This window comes from Schistocerca cancellata, chromosome 1 (assembly GCF_023864275.1).
Source record: "Schistocerca cancellata isolate TAMUIC-IGC-003103 chromosome 1, iqSchCanc2.1, whole genome shotgun sequence".
Classification (NCBI taxonomy): domain Eukaryota; kingdom Metazoa; phylum Arthropoda; class Insecta; order Orthoptera; family Acrididae; genus Schistocerca; species Schistocerca cancellata.
Window position 1 is genome coordinate 1,136,947,369 of NC_064626.1, and position 18,371 is coordinate 1,136,965,739.

General features: G+C 42.9%; 1 protein-coding gene across 1 annotated transcript in view; it reads left to right on the forward strand.

Annotated features, from left to right (window-relative positions):
* LOC126163144 (caspase-1-like) overlaps nt 1-18,371 on the forward strand; it is a 147,388-nt gene that overhangs the window by 122,197 nt on the left and 6,820 nt on the right. Inside the window, exon 6 of the mRNA XM_049920073.1 lies at nt 920-1,058. Within this exon, the coding sequence (XP_049776030.1) occupies nt 920-1,058 (139 nt within the window). The remainder of the gene's footprint in view (nt 1-919; nt 1,059-18,371) is intronic.

Here is an 18,371-nt window from a genome sequence, read left to right on the forward strand (position 1 = left end):
TAGAATGACATACTCCACTGGTTTTCATGTAGGCATACCAAAAATATGCATATTGGGTCATTAGGGAACACTGGGAGCGTAAATAAAGAAACAGATTCTTCAGTTTGGGGACTCATCATAGCAGGTGTACCGCGGGAATCGACATCAGGTACACTCTCGTTCCTGTTGGATGTAAATGAAGTGTTACCCATATTCAAGAAATAGAAGTAATTTTCTTTGGTGAAGATACTAGTATCATAATAGGACTAAATGGCATAATTTCAACACTAAAAAGTTTATATAAAACTTCCTTGAAAATGAATGGCTGTTTCTCCGCAAATGAGGTTTGATTAAACTTAGATAAAACACAACCCTCGCAACTCTGAACTAAATAAGATCTAGCCACAGCCATAGAAATAATGCATGGCGGTAAATCAACAATTGACACTAAATATTCTAAATTCTGAAGTGTTGATGTCAATAAAAACTTAATTAAAAGCCATATGTTAATGATGGTTCCGACCATCTAAGCGTTGGAACTTTTGCGTTACGATTAGTATCATATTTTGGAGATAAAATATAAAAAAAGGCAACTTCTTTTTCCCATTTATCGCGTCATTTTCTGCATTAACTTTTCACTGAGGCATAAAGTAGCTGTTGGACGGGAGTGCGTAATCGGGATTCTACGTGGTGTCCAATATACTGTATTTGAATGACTGGTTCCACATTATAGTGGGAGGTGGCAATGAATGAAACTTGCTAGGAGTTCAGTATCTCAAGCATCGCATGCGTGGCTTCCGTTTGCTGTGGTTAATGAAAAGCTATTCCAGGTACCCATAAAGGCACCAATAACCTCGCTGTTCTGCAGTTCTAATGCTAAAATTGATCATTATCTGTTTATGCAACAAATCTTGAATGAGATACCACCTTTTTGTTGCAGGCGTGCAAAGGAGATGGCCTCGACCAGGGCGTCAACGTCAGCAGCACTCTACGAGATGTTGCGGACAGTTCACCTGTGGTATTCAGCTACCCAGTGCCTTCTTATGCCGATATCCTCGTCTCCTACTCGACATTCGAAGGTACAACCTTAAAAATTTTCATTTCCTTCATTTAAAGATTAATGACTACTGGCTGATTCAGAGCTGTATCATGGGTGAAATCCGAAAATACTACTAGTATTCGGACACTGATGGCAAAGTTGTTACCAGGATTGGCCGAAAGATAGTCGTGTTACTTTTCGGGCTTTCTCGACGCGTCTGTTGCAGATACACTTATCGGATTTGGCACCGCCACCGCATACTGCTGTTATGCGAACCATATGAACCTTTTTAATATTACAGAACAATTAAGCTATGAGGGCAGTGCCATGTGTGTTTTCTACTCGAAATCTTTACATCCATACTAATATTATAAATGGAAATGTATCTCTGACTGTTAAGCTTTCGGGACTAAACCCCTGAACCGATTTTCCTAAATTTTGGTATGGAGGTAACTTGAATGCTGAGGAAGAATACAGGCTGCTGCATAGAAAAGTCCAGTACGATGTATTTATTGATTTTAAGAATATAACTGGAAATACGGAACAATAATTTCCCTTTGGCTCTGGCTCTGAGCACTATGGGACTCAACTGCTGTGGTCATAAGTCCCCTAGAACTTAGAACTACTTAAACCTAACTAACCTAAGGACATCACAAACATCCATGCCCGAGGCAGGATTCGAACCTGCGACCGTAGCGGTCGTGCGGTTCCAGACTGTAGCGCCTTTAACCGCTCGGCCACTCCGGCCGGCAATTTCCCTTTAAAAAAGCAATTTGCTCTTTGACTTCTGAACTGTATCATGTTTATGAAAATGCTTTTATTGTTTGATGTGTCCTACATAATACGATTCAACGTGATGAAGGCAATTATCATACAATCCTCAAAGTATTTAATTCATACTTCCCTACTAAAATTAGTCACAAGTGTGTCGCATTTTAGCTGCTGAGCCTTAACATATCTTTTACAGCTTCTGAGATCCTTGAAAGCTCACAATAATGGCGCCTTTTCAATGCTGTACGGCAAACAGAGAGATGCCATGCCTTTATACGTACAAAGTGAGAAACATTTAGAGAGGTTGCTTTTAACTGTAATATGCGAGCACAGCTTCACATAACAAGTGGACATGTAAGGCAAGCTAACGTTATTGCATGTACAAATATTATAAGATTTGTGCTACACCGAACTTCAAATTACTATTCGGCAGTATTACGCTATTTAAAAATTTTAGAAAGTCGACATTTTATTTCAGCTCCGTCACCATCATTCATAGCAACAAAACTGCTGGCATGTATAACAGCTCATAGTTTTGTGGATAGTGTCGATGGCCATCCATCACGGGGTCCTGAGTTCGACTCCTGAATGAGTCGGATTTTCACTGCCCAGGACTGGTTGCGTGCGCTGTCCTCATCATCGACGTGCAAGTCGCCAAAGTGGCATCAAGTACAAAACATTGCACCAAGTGGCTGAACATCCTGAGTGGTGTCTCCCATCCAATAAATCCATGCGCATATATCATTTCATCTTATTGGTAATCAAGCACTTCCACGGGTAACAGCTTGAACACAATGCCCATACAATCCTCAGTGCGGTTAATTCATGCTTCCATACTTGCATTATTAAATTGGAAAGTAGCTCGGTCGGTTATGTGTTCACGACTAAACAGCTTAATCGATTTCGACGACATTTGGTACGGAGATAACTTGAAACCTGTGCCTGCTTTAGAAATTAAAAAGAAAACAAAAGTTTGCCCTTAAGAAAATGAGTTAAAAATGGAACATATTTTTAGACATCTTGGACATAAACCACGTTACAAAAATTATCAAATATTCTGCATCATATTGTATGATATATAGACATCCCCCCCCCCCCTCCCATGAACCATGGACCTTGCAGTTGGTGGGGAGGCTTGCGTGCCTCAGCGATACAGATGGCCGTACCGTAGGGGTGCAACCACAACGGAGGGGTATCTGTTGAGAGGCCAGACAAACGTGTGGTTCCTGAAGAGGGGAAGCAGACTTTTTAGTAGTTGCCGGGGCAACAGTCTGGATGATTGACTGATCTGGCCTTGTAACACTAACCAAAACAGCCTTGCTGTGCTGGTACTGAGAACGGCTGAAAGCAAGGGGAAACTACAGCCGTAATTTCTCCCGAGGGCATGCAGCTTTAGTGCATGGTTAAATGATGATGGCGTCCTCTTGGGTAAAATATTCCGGAAGTAAAATGGTCCCCCATTCGGATCTCCGGGCGGGGACTACTAAGGAGGACGTCGTTATCATGAGAAAGAAAAATGGCGTTCTACGGATCTGAGCGTGGAATGTCAGATCCCTTAATCGGACAGGTAGATTAGAAAATTTAAAAAGGGAAATGGATTGGTTAAAGTTAGATATAGTGGGAATTAGTGAAGTTCGGTAGCAGGAGGAACAAGACTTTTGGTCAGGTGAATATAGGGTTATAAATACAAAATCAAATAGGGGTAATGCAGGAGTAGGTGTAATAATGAATAAAAAAGTAGGAGTACAGGTAACCTACTACAAACAGCATAGTGAACGCATTATTGTGGCCAAGATAGACACGAAGCCCACGCCTACTACAGTAGTACTTGTTTATATGCCAACTAGCTCTGCAGATGATGAAGAAATTGATGACATGTCTGATGAGACGAAAGAAATTACTCTGGTAGTGAAGGGAGACGAAAATTTAATAGTCATAGGTGACTGGAATTCGAGAGTAGGAAAAGGGATAGAAGGAAATATAGTAGGTGAATACGGATTGGGGGTAAGAAATGAAAGAGGAAGCCGTCTGGCAGAATTTTTCCGGAGCATAAATCAATCATAGCAAACACTTGGTCCAAGATTCATGAAAGAAGGTTGTATACATGGAAGAACCCTGGAGATACTAAAAGGTATCAGATAGATAACATAATGGTAAGACAGAGATTTAGGAACCAGGTTTTAAATTGTAAGACATTTCCAGGGGCAGATGTGGACTCTGACCACAATCTATTGGTTATGAACTGTAGATTAAAACTGAAGAAACTGCAAAAAGGTGGGAATTTAAGGAGATGGGACCTGGATAAATTGACTAAACCAGAGGTTGTACAGAGTTACAGGGACTGCATAAGGGAACAATTGACAGGAATGGGGGAAAGAAATACAGTAGAAGAAGAATGGGTAGCTTTGTGGGATGAAGTAGTGAAGGCAGCAGAGGATCAAGTAGGTAAAAAGATGAGGGCTGGTAGAAATCCTTGGGTAACAGAAGAAATATTGAATTTAATTGATGAAAGGAGAAAATATAAAAATGCAGTAAGTGAAGCAGGCAAAAAGGAACACAAACGTCTCAAAAATAAGATCGACAAGAAGTGCAAAACTGCTAAGCAGGGATGGCTAGAGGACAAATGTAAGGATGTAGAGGCTTATCTCACTAGGGGTAAGATAGATACTGCCTACAGGAAAATTAAAGAGACCTTTGGAGAAAATAGAACCACTTCTATGAATATCAAGAACTCAGATGGAAACCCAGTTCTAAGCAAAGAAGGGAAAGCAGAAAGGTGGAAGGAGTATATAGAGGGTCTATACAAGGGCGATGTACTTGAGGACAATATTATGGAAATGGAAGAGGATGTAGATGAAGATGAAATGGGAGATACGATACTGCGTGAAGTGTTTGACAGAGCACTGAAAGACCTGAGTCGAAACAAGGCCCCGGGAGTAGACAACATTCCATTAGAACTACTGACGGCCTTGGGAGAGCCAGTCCTGAAAAAACTCTACCATCTAGTGAGCAAGATGTATGAGACAGGCGAAATACCCTCAGACTTCAAGAAGAATATAATTCCAATCCCAAAGAAAGCAGGTGTTGACAGATGTGAAAATTACCGAACAATCAGTTTAATAAGCCACAGCTGCAAAATACTAACACGAATACTTTGCAGACGAATGGAAAAACTAGTAGAAGCCGACCTCGGGGAAGATCAGTTTGGATTCCGTAGAAATACTGGAACACGTGAGGCAATACTGACCTTACGACTTATCTTAGAAAATAGATTAAGGAAAGGCAAACCTACATTTCTAGCATTTGTAGACTTAGAGAAAGCTTTTGACAATGTTGACTGGAATACTCTCTTTCAAATTCTAAAGGGGACAGGGGTAAAATACAGGGAACGAAAGGCTATTTACAAATTGTACAGAAACCAGATGGCAGTCTGGCAGTCGAGGGACATAAAGGGATGCAGTGGTTGGGAAGGGAGTGAGACAGTTGTAGCCTCTCCCCGATGTTATTCAATCTGTGTATTGAGCAAGCAGTAAAGGAAACAAAAGAAAAATTCGAAGTAGGTATTAAAATCCATGGAGAAGAAATAAAAACTTTGAGGTTCGCCGATGACATTGTAATTCTATCAGAGACAGCAAAGGACTTGGAAGAGCAGTTGAACGGAATGGACAGTGTCTTGAAAGGAGGATATAAGATGAACATCAACAAAAGCAAAACGAGGATCATGGAATGTAGTCAGATTAAGTCGGGAGATGCTGAGGGAATTAGAGCAGGGAATGAGACACTTAAAGTAGTGAAGGAGTTTTGCTATTTGCGGAGCAAAATAACTGATGATGGTCGAAGTAGAGAGGATATAAAATGTAGACTGGCAATGGCAAGGAAAGCGTTTCTGAAGAAGAGGAATTTGTTAACATCGAGTATTGATTTAAGTGTCAGGAAGTCGTTTCTGAAAGTAGTTGTATGGAGTGCAGCCATGTATGGAAGTGAAACGTGGACGATAAATAGCTTAGACAAGAAGAGAACAGAAGCTTTCGAGATGTGGTGCTACAGAAGAATGCTGAAGATTACATGGGTAGATCACGTAATTAATGAGGAGGTATTGAATAGAATATGGGAGAAGAGGAGTTTGTGGCACAACTTGACAAGAAGAAGGGACCGGTTGGTAGGGCATGTTCTGAGGCATCAAGGGGTCACAAATTTAGCATTGGAGGGCAGCGTGGAGGGTAAAGATCGTAGAGGGAGACCAAGAGATGAATACACTAAGCAGATTCAGAAGGACGTAGGTTGCAGTAAGTACTGGGAGATGAAGAAGCTTGCACAGGACAGAGTAGCATGGAGAGCTGCATCAAACCAGTCTCAGGACTGAAGACCAGAACAACAACATAGACATTCAAAGCCCTCTCAATGCACTGCTCGACAAGAAAAAGAAAGCTGCACGTGACCATCATAATCCACTGGGGCATGGGGGGGGGGGGATTTAGGGGGGAGGGTGCGCATCAGGAGCTATGTTTACCCAAACAGGCAGACACATGAGGGCAGTGTGGACATTATTGCACCTACAGTAAATTAATTACTCACAAGAACTCACTATATGAAAACTACTGATGCGCGAGCGTAGCTGCAGGTAAAAATCAATAATTGTATAAATAACACCAACAATTTTATTTTGGGGCTACGATGGAATATTAGTTATCGAACACAGATCTGTAGTTACCCTGTCATATAATGACAAAAAACCTGCGTGTGTTCTGTAATTGTAATCTTTACATTTTTTTAATAAATGTTGTTTTGGTTAAAAGAAGGTATTCTCGAGATATCAACTTTACTTGGTATGTGGAACGGAAATATGTAGTTTAAGGGCTAGAACACATTAAAGATGCCATTAAAATACACAAAAGTGTCGGAAATATGAGGTTGGTGGATGAATGTGCTACTACAGGTATCTAAATTATTAAATGTGATAATATTATTCCACCCTGAAATTGCGTTTAGACAGATTCGTTCCTGTGCGTAGCCTCATTTTGGCCTGAAATGAAGTTCCAACTGCCTTCTTAACATGTTATTTTTATAAGATGAAGTCTTTAGTGTTATACAAGAATAATACATACAATTTAGATGAGAAAATATTTAATTTTAGCGTCCATTGTGCCAGGCACCAAGTGTGATACAAAGAGCGAACTGTGCTCATTGACAGTTGCAGCTTAACATGTAAGATGCATTCTTCATATATTAATAAATAACCGAATGGTTTTGAAAATGGTGCAAAATTCATATCGTTTGGACACTTCTGTACATGCCCAAGATGATGGCCCTAGGATGTCACATACCGACAGGTCCGTTACGTTTTAATGCCTGGTAAAATACTGGGCTGTGGTTGGATGTTCATATAAATGGACAGTGACATACTGGAATTTGACTGGAGGAAAGGAGCGGGAGTATGAGAGTGGACGGAGGGGAGATAAAGGTGAATGTGGTTTGGGAAATGCGAGGGCGGTGGGGAGGGTGGCTTACCACCGTATTTTATTCGGTTGTGACATCACGCACAAAGAAGGGCAGCACACACTGACAGGTTTTGGCGCTGATGCCCTGTTCCTCTCCTACTCTTGTCGCTGAAAGTTTCAGATGGAGCTTTAATTAACAATTGATTAAAATAGCGAAAAGAATACAAATGAAAACTAATTTATAGCTTAGAAAGACAAAATAGTGAAGGCAGAAGAGAATGAAATCAGTAAAAAGGCAAGGCTGAAATAAAAATCATTGGATGACGCACGAGGTAGTTAAGTGACGAAAGCAGGAAATACAGAAATGCAGCAAATGAAATAGGCATGGGATGTCTAAAAAATGAGATTAATAGAAATTGCAAAATGACAAGAAAGAAATGGCTAGAGGAGAAATGTAAAGCTGCAGAAACATGCAAGACTACGGGGAAGATAGACACGACCTAAAGAAAAGATAAAGAGATCTTAGGAGAAAAGAGAAGCAGCAGGTTTAAAGTAAAGAGTTCCAGTGTCAAACAAATTCTAAGGGAAGAAGGGAAGACTCAAAGGTTCCGAGAGTTCCGGAACCTGTACAGAAAATTGGAATAGAGATCAACATAAACTTCATTTCCGCCCTTTCTATTGCTCATGAAAACCACACATTGCATGTTGTACCACCTTACAGCGGGACCTTCAGAGGTGGTGGTCCAGATTCCTGTATACACCGGCAGCACGTCCTCTTGCATTGATGCATATCTGTATTCGTCGTGGCATACTATCCACATGTTCATGAAGGCACTGTTGGTCCAGACTGTCACACTTCTCAGCGGAGGTTCGGCAAAGATCCCTCAGAGCGGTTGGTGAGTCACGTCGTCCATAAACAGCCCTTTTCAATCTATCGAAGGCATGCTCTATAGGGTTCATGTCTGGAGAACATGCTGGCCACTCTAGTCAAGCGATGTCGTTATCCTGAAGGAAGCCATTCAAAATAGGTACATGATGGGGGCACGAATTGTCGTCCATGAAGACAAATGCCTTCCCAATATGCTGCCGATATGGTTGCACTATCGCCCGGATGATGGCATTCACGTAACGTACGCGCCTTCCATGATAACCAGCGGCGTACGTCGGCCGCACGTAATACCACCCCAAAACAGCAGAGAACCTCCACCTTGCTGCACTCGCTAGACAGTGTGTCTAAGGCGTTCAGTCTGACCGTATTGCCTCCAAACACGTCTCCGACGATTGTCTGGTTGAAGGCATATGCGACACTCATTGGTGAAGAGAAAGTGATGCCAATCCTGAGCGGTCCTTTCGGCATGTTGTTGAGCCCATCTGTACCGCGCTGCATGGTGTCGTGGTTACAAAGACGGACCTCGCCATTACGTCGGAAGTGAAGTTGCGCATGATACACCCTATTGCGCACGGTTTGAGTCGTAACACGGCGTCCTGTGGCTGCACGAAAAGCATATTCAACATGGTGGCGTTGCTGTCACGGTTTCTCCGAACCATAATCCGTAGGTAGCGGTCATTCACTGCAGTAGTAGCCCTTGGGCGACCTGATCGAGACATGTCATAGACATGTTCCTGTCTCTCTCTATCTCCTCCATGTCCGAACAACATCGCTTTGGTTCACAGCTGGACACTTCCCTTGCTGAGAGCCCTTCCTGTCACAAAGTAACAATGCGGTCGCGATCGAACTGGGGTATTGACCGTCTAGGCATGGTTGAACTACAGACAATACTAGCCATGTACCTCCTTACTGGTGGAGTGAATGGAATTGATCGGCTGTCAGACACCCTCCATCTAATAGGCGCTGCTCATGCATGGTTGTTTACATCTTTGGGGCGGGTTTAGTGACATCTCTGAACAGTCAAAGGGACTGTGTCTGTGATACAATATCCACAGACAATGTCTATCTTCAGAAGTTCTGGGAACTGGGGTGATGCAATACTTTTTTTGATGTGCGTACAAAGGAAACGGAGTTGATGACAATCTTATAGAAAGATAACAGGCAGTAGACGATGATGTGATGGGAGATGGTCCCAAAGTTTCGTACGTACGGAAAACGAGAATTACCTGTGTTTACAAGCTCTAACAATATTTCGCTCTCCCGACGACCTATGGTACGCTGCAGCTAGAACAGGCACAAGTTCTTTCGCGTACTCTGTCTTGTATCATACTAGTATTCCAACATGTCCATCCCCCTTTCCTCTGTATAGTGACTTCAGTCGAATTTCTTCCTGTGTCCACTTATTTCGATATTTGTCTATAGTTCTGAGGTTTACGGGACTATGTAAAGGAGGGCTGCTGTAGGATTTTCCTCATTGAATCAATTTTGAAAAGAGGAATTTCATAGTTTGTACTTCTCTCTCTGATTTTCCGTTTCGATGACCTTATGAGCACATATCTCCTGAACGGATGGCACTGATTCGTTCTCTGGTTTAATATAGGACTAGAAATTATGAGGATTTTCTATCAGATCGGTAGATAGAGCTTTCTTTAGAATTAATTGAATGGTTACGCGTGGCTTATCTTACTGTAGCGCTTGGGGTGGTCTCCATGGTGGGTGGTGGAATGGGATGGATCCCAACTCAGGGTAGCCATGAGGCGGTGAGAGGTTGCCTTGTAGACGTCACGTGCGTCATCAGTGAAACAGTATTGACAAAACCACACGTTTATTAATGCAACAATATACGAGCCGATACCCAGAGAGGTACACGCCATTGGACATAATCTGTACACAGCCGATGGAGAAGGTTCTGTGCTCAGCACGTGACTCAAGTGGTGTCACACAGACAAGGAAGCAGCGACTTCAGTGTCCGCCGCTCGTGGTCTCGCGGTAGCGTTCTCGCTTCCTGAGCACGGGGTCCCGGGTTCGATTCCCGGCGGGGTCAGGGATTTTCACCTGCCTCGAGATGACTGGGTGTTTGTGTTGTCCTCATCATTTCATCATCATCCAGGAAAGTGGCGAAATTAGACTGAGCAAAGGTTGGGTAATTGTACGGGCGCTGATAACCACGCAGTTGAGCGCCCCACAAACCAAACATCATCATCTCAGCGACTTCAGTGGGAAGGCAAGGTTGTTGACACTAGCAAGTCGTTATCCTATGCAACAGCCACGTTGCCTACAGGCAGTCAAGTAATCCCAGACGAGTTGCACCTTGGCGCACGAGATCGTGGCATGGACCAGTGTAGAAGGACCACCTCATCACAACAATGACTACCCAGGGCAGGGGTGGGCAGCCAGGAATTTTCCTGCACAAGCGACGGCAGGTGAACGGCAACACGATCTTCAACGACAGCCAAAGACCTCCGTTGTGGAGGACTGTCAGCAACTGAAAAAGTTCTCCAAGTTGTCTGCCGGGTGTAGTAGGACGCTGCGGTTCACAATGTCGCACTCGGCATCAGCATCAAGGCTGCAGCTATTAGTGGCAGAGTCCAGACAGGGCGACTGGTTGACCTATGAACCGGTGGACTCGTGGACTTGTTGAGCGCCTCCTCGGGCTGGTGACCAGCAGACCGAAATAATTTTCACTCAAAATACGGGCTACATGTTTTACTACAGCGCGGTTTTTATCATCTTAGCCTCAACAAGTCCAAGGCGCAGGTATGAAATAAGTAGGCCACTGACGTTGCAATGGCTGCGTCTTCCTGCTACGTCATCGATATTTCCACCCTGGCTGCATTCTCCAGTCCAGTAAGTACCTCGCACCTTAGCGCAGTTCTTGTTGTATCAGCAGCAGTCCTCAATACAATAACACTCAGTCTGACCTGCTTATGCAACACTGAATTAGCCACGACAAGTGATTTAATTTTTATTCACAAGGGTACCTCTCCATCGCACCCCCCTCAGATTTAGTTATACGTTGGCACAGTGGATAGGCCTTGAAAAACTGTACACGGATCAATCGAGAAAACAGGAAGAAGTTGTGTGGAACTACGAAAAAATAAGCAAAATATACAAACTGAGTAGTCCATGCGCAAGATAGGCAACATCAAGGAGAAGGTGAGGTCAGGAGCGCCGTGGTCCCGTGGTTAGCGTGAGCAGCTGCGGAACGAGACGTCCTTGGTTCAAGTCTTCCCTCGAGTGAAAGGCTTAATTTTCTATTTTCAGTTGATGTGACAAACTTATGCCTTCATCACTTTTTTGGGAGTAATTATCACATCCACAAGAAAACCTAAATCGGGCAAGTTAGAAGAATCTTTTTACCCATTCGCCAAGTGTACAAGTTAGGTGGGTCGACAACATATTCCTGTCATGTAACGCACATTCCGTCACCGGTGTCGTATAGAATATATCAGACGTGTTTTCCTGTGGAGGAATCGGTTGACCTATGACCTTGCGATCAAATGTTTTCGGTTCCCATTGGAGAGGCACGTCCTTTCGTCTACTAATCGCACAGTTTTAGGGTGCGGTCGCAAAACACAGACAATAAACTTATTACAGTGAACAGAGACGTCAATGAACGAACGGTCGCAGGCACGGTAGCTCAGCGTGTTCGGTCAGAGGGTTAATTTCCCTCTGTAATAAATAAAAGCTGAGTTAATCGATCAACAACGAACTTAAACGGATGTCTTACGACGTTCGCCCCGAGCAGATGCAACGAACGAAGCCGAACAAAATGAGATAAAAAAAGAAACGAACAGATCATAACTTTGCGAAAATAAGGAAAGTAAACTCTTCACGCGAGGGAAGACTTGAACCAATGACTTCTCGGTCCGCAGCTGCTCAGGCTAACCTCGGTACCACGGCGCTCCTGAGCTCATACTTCCCTTGATGTTGCCTGTCTTGCGCATGGACTACTCAGTTTGTATATTTTGGTTATTTTTTCATAGTTCCACACAACTTCCTTGTTTTCTCGACTGATCTGTGTTCAGGTTTTCAAGGCCTATCCACTGTGCCACCTTATAACTAAATCTGAAGGGGGTGCGATGGGGAGGTTCCCTTGTCAGCACTCAGAAGTGCCAAATTAAGTATTTGTGGCGCAACACTACTGTAATTTTGACAGTATTTAGTTGTTGTTTGTCTACGAGGTTTTGACTACTTTTAAATCTGTTGTGAACTGTTTGTTGCTTTTGCAGTTGCTTTCTAACACGGGTGTTCGGGCGTGTTGGATCTTCCCCATATCTCACAACTATTCTCATGTACCTGTCTAAGGCGAATTTTATGATACCCTCGCGTTTTTTCTAGTTCTACTAAATATTAACAATCTCAGTGATGAATGTTTCGTGCTGTCTGATAAGTTAATCTGAATCTGTTTGTTGCTGCACTTACTAAGTGGAAATCACTTCTTACCTTTGTTTAGATTCCTAGTTATACCCTTAGTCATTAATGCTATAACGGCCTTAAGACCACAGACTCCCTGTTCTATACTGAATCAGGAAGTTCGTGTCCATCCATGAGCAGGAGATCTAAGATGCAATATTTGAGAATTGAGTCTCTGTATAAGTTTTCAATGCACTATAAGGATAAAGCATGCTGCAATACTGACCTAATCACATGATTCTCCAAGGCTGTGGCTGGAAAGTTGAAATCTCCCCCTAACACTATAAACTGACAGGGAAATTCTACGCAGAACGTTCTCAAAGTTTTGCCTCAAATGTTCCAACGTTATTACTGCTCAGCAAGAAGGAGGGAGGGATGGGGGGTGGGGAGAGGGGTTGAGGGAAGGTCCTATATAAAATCCGATGATCATAGTCATTAATTATTCACACTTATTTTCCTGTAATTTATTTAGTGTTTGGAATCTGTACAAACTTCACTAGATACTGTCGTACTGTTTTCGGCTATGGGCACAGTTCCACAGTACCGCATCCGTATATATATATATATATATATATATATATATATATATATAGGGTGGTCCATTGATCGTGACCGGGTCAAATATCTCACGAAATATGCGTCAAACGAAAAAACTACAATGACCGAAACTCGTCTAGCTTGAAGGTGTAAACCAGATGGCGCTATGGTTGGCCCGCTAGACGGCGCTGCCATAGGTCAAACGGGTATCAACTGCGTTTTTTTTTGAGTAGGAACCCCCATTTTTATTACATATTCGTGTAGTACGTAAAGAAATATGAATGTTTTAGTTGAACCACTTTTTTCGCTTTGTGATAGATGGCGCTGTAATAGTCACAAACGTATAAGTACGTGGTATCACGTAACATTCCGCCAGTGCGGACGGTATTTGCTTCGTGATACATTACCCGTGATAAAATGGACCGTTTACCAATAGCGGAAAAGGTCGATATCGTGTTGATGTATGGCTATTGTGATCAAAATGCCCAATGGGCGTGTGCTACGTATGCTGCTCAGTATCCTGGACGACATCATCCAAGTGTCCTGACCGTCCGCCGGATAGGATACGTTATTTAAGGAAACAGGAAGTGTTCAGCCACATGTGAAACGTCGACTACGACCTGCAACAAATAATGATGCCCAAGTAGGTGTTTTAGCTGCTGTCACGACTAATCCGCACATCAGTAGCAGACAAATTGCGCGAGAGTCGGGAATCTCAAAAACGTCGGTGTTGAGAATACTACATTAACATCGACTGCACCCGTACCATATTTCTGTGCACCAGGAATTGCGTGGCGACGACTTTGAACGTCGTGTACAGTTCTGCCACTGGGCACAAGAGAAATTACGGGACGATGACAGATTTTTTGCACGGGTTCTATTTAGCGACGAAGCGTCAATCACCAACAGCGGAAATGTAAACCGGCATAATACGCACTATTGGCCAACGGAAAATCCACTATGGCTGCAACAAGTGGAACACCAGCGAACTTGACGGGTTAATGTATGGTGCGGCATTATGGGAGGAAGGATAATTGGCCCCCATTTTATCGATGGCAACCTAAATGGTGCAATGTATGCAGCTTTCCTACGTAATGTTCTACCGATGTTACTACAAGGTGTTTCACTGCATGGCAGAATCGCGATGTACTTCCAACATGATGGATGTCCGACACATAGCTCGCTTGCGGTTGAGGCAGTATTGAATAACATATTTCATGACAGGTGGATTGGACGTCGAAGCACGTTTACCGGATCTGACGTCCTAGGATTTCTTTCTGCATTACGGAAGGCGAACTACTCGCTGTTGAGAGGAATGTCGTTACACGTATTGCCATATGCATTGAGGTTGACGGACATCATTTTGAGCATTTATTGCATTAATGTCGTATTTACAGGTAATCACGCTATAACAGCATGCTTTCTCAGAAATGATAAGTTCACAAAGGTACATGTATCACATTGGAACAACCGAAAAAAAATGTTCAAACGTACCTACGCTCTGTATTTTAATTTAAAAAACCTACCTGTTACCAACGGTTCGTCTAAAATTGTGAGCCATATGATTGTATTACAGCGCCATCTATCACAAAGCGAAAAAAGTGGTCCAACTAAAACATTCATATTTCTCTACGAACTACACGAATATGTAATAAAAATGGGGGTTCCTAATTTAAAAAAACGCAGTTGATATCCGTTCGACCTATGCAGCGCCATCTAGCGGGCCAACCATAGCGCCATCTGGTTTACCCCTTCAAGCTAGACGAGTTTTGTTCTTTTTTAGTTTTTTCGTTTGATGCTTATTTCGTGAGATATTTGACACGGTCACTATCAATGGACCATCCTGCATATATAACAGGGGCCTACAGTTCTTCACCCGATACAGGAGATCGAAAAATCCGTATCCAAGATCGTCACAGAATCGTTTGATTCTCTGTTTTAATGCTTCCTTTCGGCTCCAGACCGAAGGACCGTGATCTTTTCTGGGAAATTTGTTGCAAAACGATAGCTAGTTTTGCTTCCAGCCCGCGAGAGAAGCTAGCTGTCTTCACCAAAGCATCCAGGTGCTTGCAGGAACAGAGTATGGCGCCTGAACCCAGGTGGCAGCCGTCGTTCCCACCGACTTGAGCTACAATTTGCAGCCGACTTCACCCACTGTTCTCAACTGTGGCTGGCAAAGGACACTGTGTTGATTTGTCAACATCAGGAGCAGTAGCCCTCTCTTACAGCTAACTACGCAAGCTACATTTTTTAAAAGTTATATTTCTTATGACAAGCATGTTATTAATTACATCTAATATAGTATCCCACATTTGTAAATTACTATGACATAAATAGTGCAGAAAAAAAGAATTTGTGTTTATTGACGGCACATACAATAATAAGGACATATTACGGAAGAGAAAGAGGATGTGCTGAAAAAATAATTACTGTAAGTAGTGGAGAAGAAAGTGGCGTTACTGATTGACGGCGAGAAAAAGAGAAAGAGGAAAGTGTTAAAAAGAAGTAACGTACATAGAGGAGAAAAAATGGTGTTACTGACTGACGATTAAAAGGAGACAGAAGCTAAGAAGCTTCCTTCATCATCGCACAAGCGATTCAGTTACGACTCTACCAATAGACTGAAGTGGGTAAATTCACGACTTAAAACTGTGTTAATATGGCTCGCTTCAAGCCCAAATCTTTAACAAATAAACACTCGATGAGCCACTCCATTGTAGAAAGAAGAGTAAGCGAAATCACTAAAAATTAGTCAGCTGACTCGCACGCATCCAAGAGGATAATAATGAAGCATATAACAAATAGTTTAGTGTTCATTTTCAAAGAATATTTATTCAGTAAATGCGCACACAAATGCAGAAGGTTGTCCTAAATGAGGTAATTCAGTTGAACAATAATTCACTAAGCAGCGCAAAACGTAGTACATGTGGTATGAGAAGAGCATTGAAACACACTAGCATGCGCGAAGGAAGCCCACACAACAGCGCATTGACAAAAATCAGCAGGAAATCAATAAGTGCGGCAGTGTTCACCTCAATCAGTATCGCCATAAAACAACTACAAAGGTAGTGACGCTGTAATAAATAACACATGCAGCGAACTATTATAGTTATAAGCTGCCTTCCACTGATCAGTGTTAAAATTTGCGTAGTCGCACCAAAAAGGTACTGAAAGCCATACAAATATTTCTAAGTCCCGTCACAATTTAAATTTTCAGAACTTTCTCTCACGAGATTATTCTGTCCGAAGATATTTTGTAGTGTTCAACTCACGGTCACAAGAAATATTCCGTGTCCAACGAACGATAACTCGATCCTCGGGGCTCTCTGACCACACAATCCAACTCAACAGCCAATCACTATAAAAGACTGCAAACAAACGACTACTAGAAAAGATCTTTCTGTCCTTTTTAGGACTTATACGACCTTATGCCTGCTTATTCAAGTTGACTGTTTACAAAATAGCTACCATTCAATCATAAAGACAATTACATTCAGGATGGTTATAATTAACACGCTACGTGGGAGGGCCTCCATGACAAATGAATGATCGTAGGACAGTGAAACTTCGTATAAACTTTCATAACGACATCTGGAAGAGAAATAACATGAGACGGTAACACGTGACATGTTTACGTTCCATGTTACAAACGTTGTTCATGGTGACGACCATCTGCGTCCACGACAGCCTATAACCGCACTAAAGATTGCTCTATTGCTCAGGTGGGATGCTGTCTACCTCCCTTGCCATGCTCATCTTTAACCTCGAACGTGTGCTAGTGTCGCCGGCCGAAGTGGCCGTGCGGTTCTAGGCGCTGCAGTCTGGAACCGCGAGACCGCTACGGTCGCAGGTTCGAATCCTGCCTCGGGCATGGATGTGTGTGATGTCCTTAGGTTAGTTAGGTTTAAGTAGTTCTAAGTTCTAGGGGACTAATGACCTGAGAAGTTGAGTCCCATAGTGCTCAGAGCCATTTGAACCATTTTTTGTGCTAGTGTCCAGCTGATGAACCCTATCCTTCAGGTAATTCCACAGACAGCAATCGCACCGGCTTAAATCTGGTGGCCTTGGTGGCCACGCGGTTTGGAAGGATCTGCCAATGATTCATTTTCTCCAAATGTGTTACACGAGTAACCGAGTGACCTCACGAGCAATGCGAGGCCATCCTCCATCGTGCGTCAAAACGGCTGTGTCCAAAGCAGCGGCCTCATGTAGAGCAGGGATTACATGTTGGCGAAACAAATCACAGTAACGTGTGCCGATGACGCTGCATAACCTTGGTCCTTAGGTTCCGAGTTCCTCAAAGGAAAATGGACCAATCAGAAACTATGGCGTGACGTAACACCACACAATGACGCGCTCACTATGCAGGGGACCCTCGAGAACGTTAGCTGGCCATGACTATCCATAAATGCGACATTTGGGAGTGATCATTGCCCAATGACCTTGAAGCGTGCTTCATCACTCCACAAAATGTTCCAGGCCATACGTCATCAACCCTTGCAAGAAAAATTATACTCACAAGGGAACCTCCCCATCGCACTCCCCTCAGATTTAGTTATAAGTTGGCACAGTGGATAGGCCTTGAAAAATTGAACACACATCAATCGAGAAAATAGGAAGAAGTTGTGTGGAACTACGAAAAAAATAAGCAAAATATACAAACTGAGTAGTCCATGTGCAACATAAGCAACATCAAGGATAATATGAGTTTAGGAGCACCGTGGTCCGGTGGTTAGCGTGAGCAACTGCAGACTGAGAAGTCCTTGGTTCAAGTCTTTCGTCGAGTTAAAAGTTTATTTTTTTATTTTCAGACAATTATCAAAGTTCAAGCACTCACACATAATCAACTTCGCTCTCCAAAATTCCAGGACACGTTCAGATTTGCTTGGACATATGCAGAATTTGACGGTCTGCACACGGAAAAATTTGAAAACGTTAAAAACATGTTTTGACAGAGCACAGAGAAAACTGTGCGACTGTGAAACTTTTGCATTCATTTGTTGCAGTTTATGTGAAAAACTCTTATGTTTTCATCAGTTTTTTGGGAGTGATTATCACATCCACGAGAAAACCTAAGTCGGGCAAGGTAGAAGAATCTTTTTACCCATTCGCCAAGTGTACAAGTTCGGTGGGTCGACAACATATTCCTGTCATATGGCGCACATGCCGTCACCAGTGTCGTATAGAATATATCAGACGTGTTTTCCTGTGGAGGAATCGGTTGACCTATGACCTTGCGATCAAATATTTTCGGTTCTTATTGGAGATGATGATGATGATGTTTGGTTTGTGGGGCGCTCAA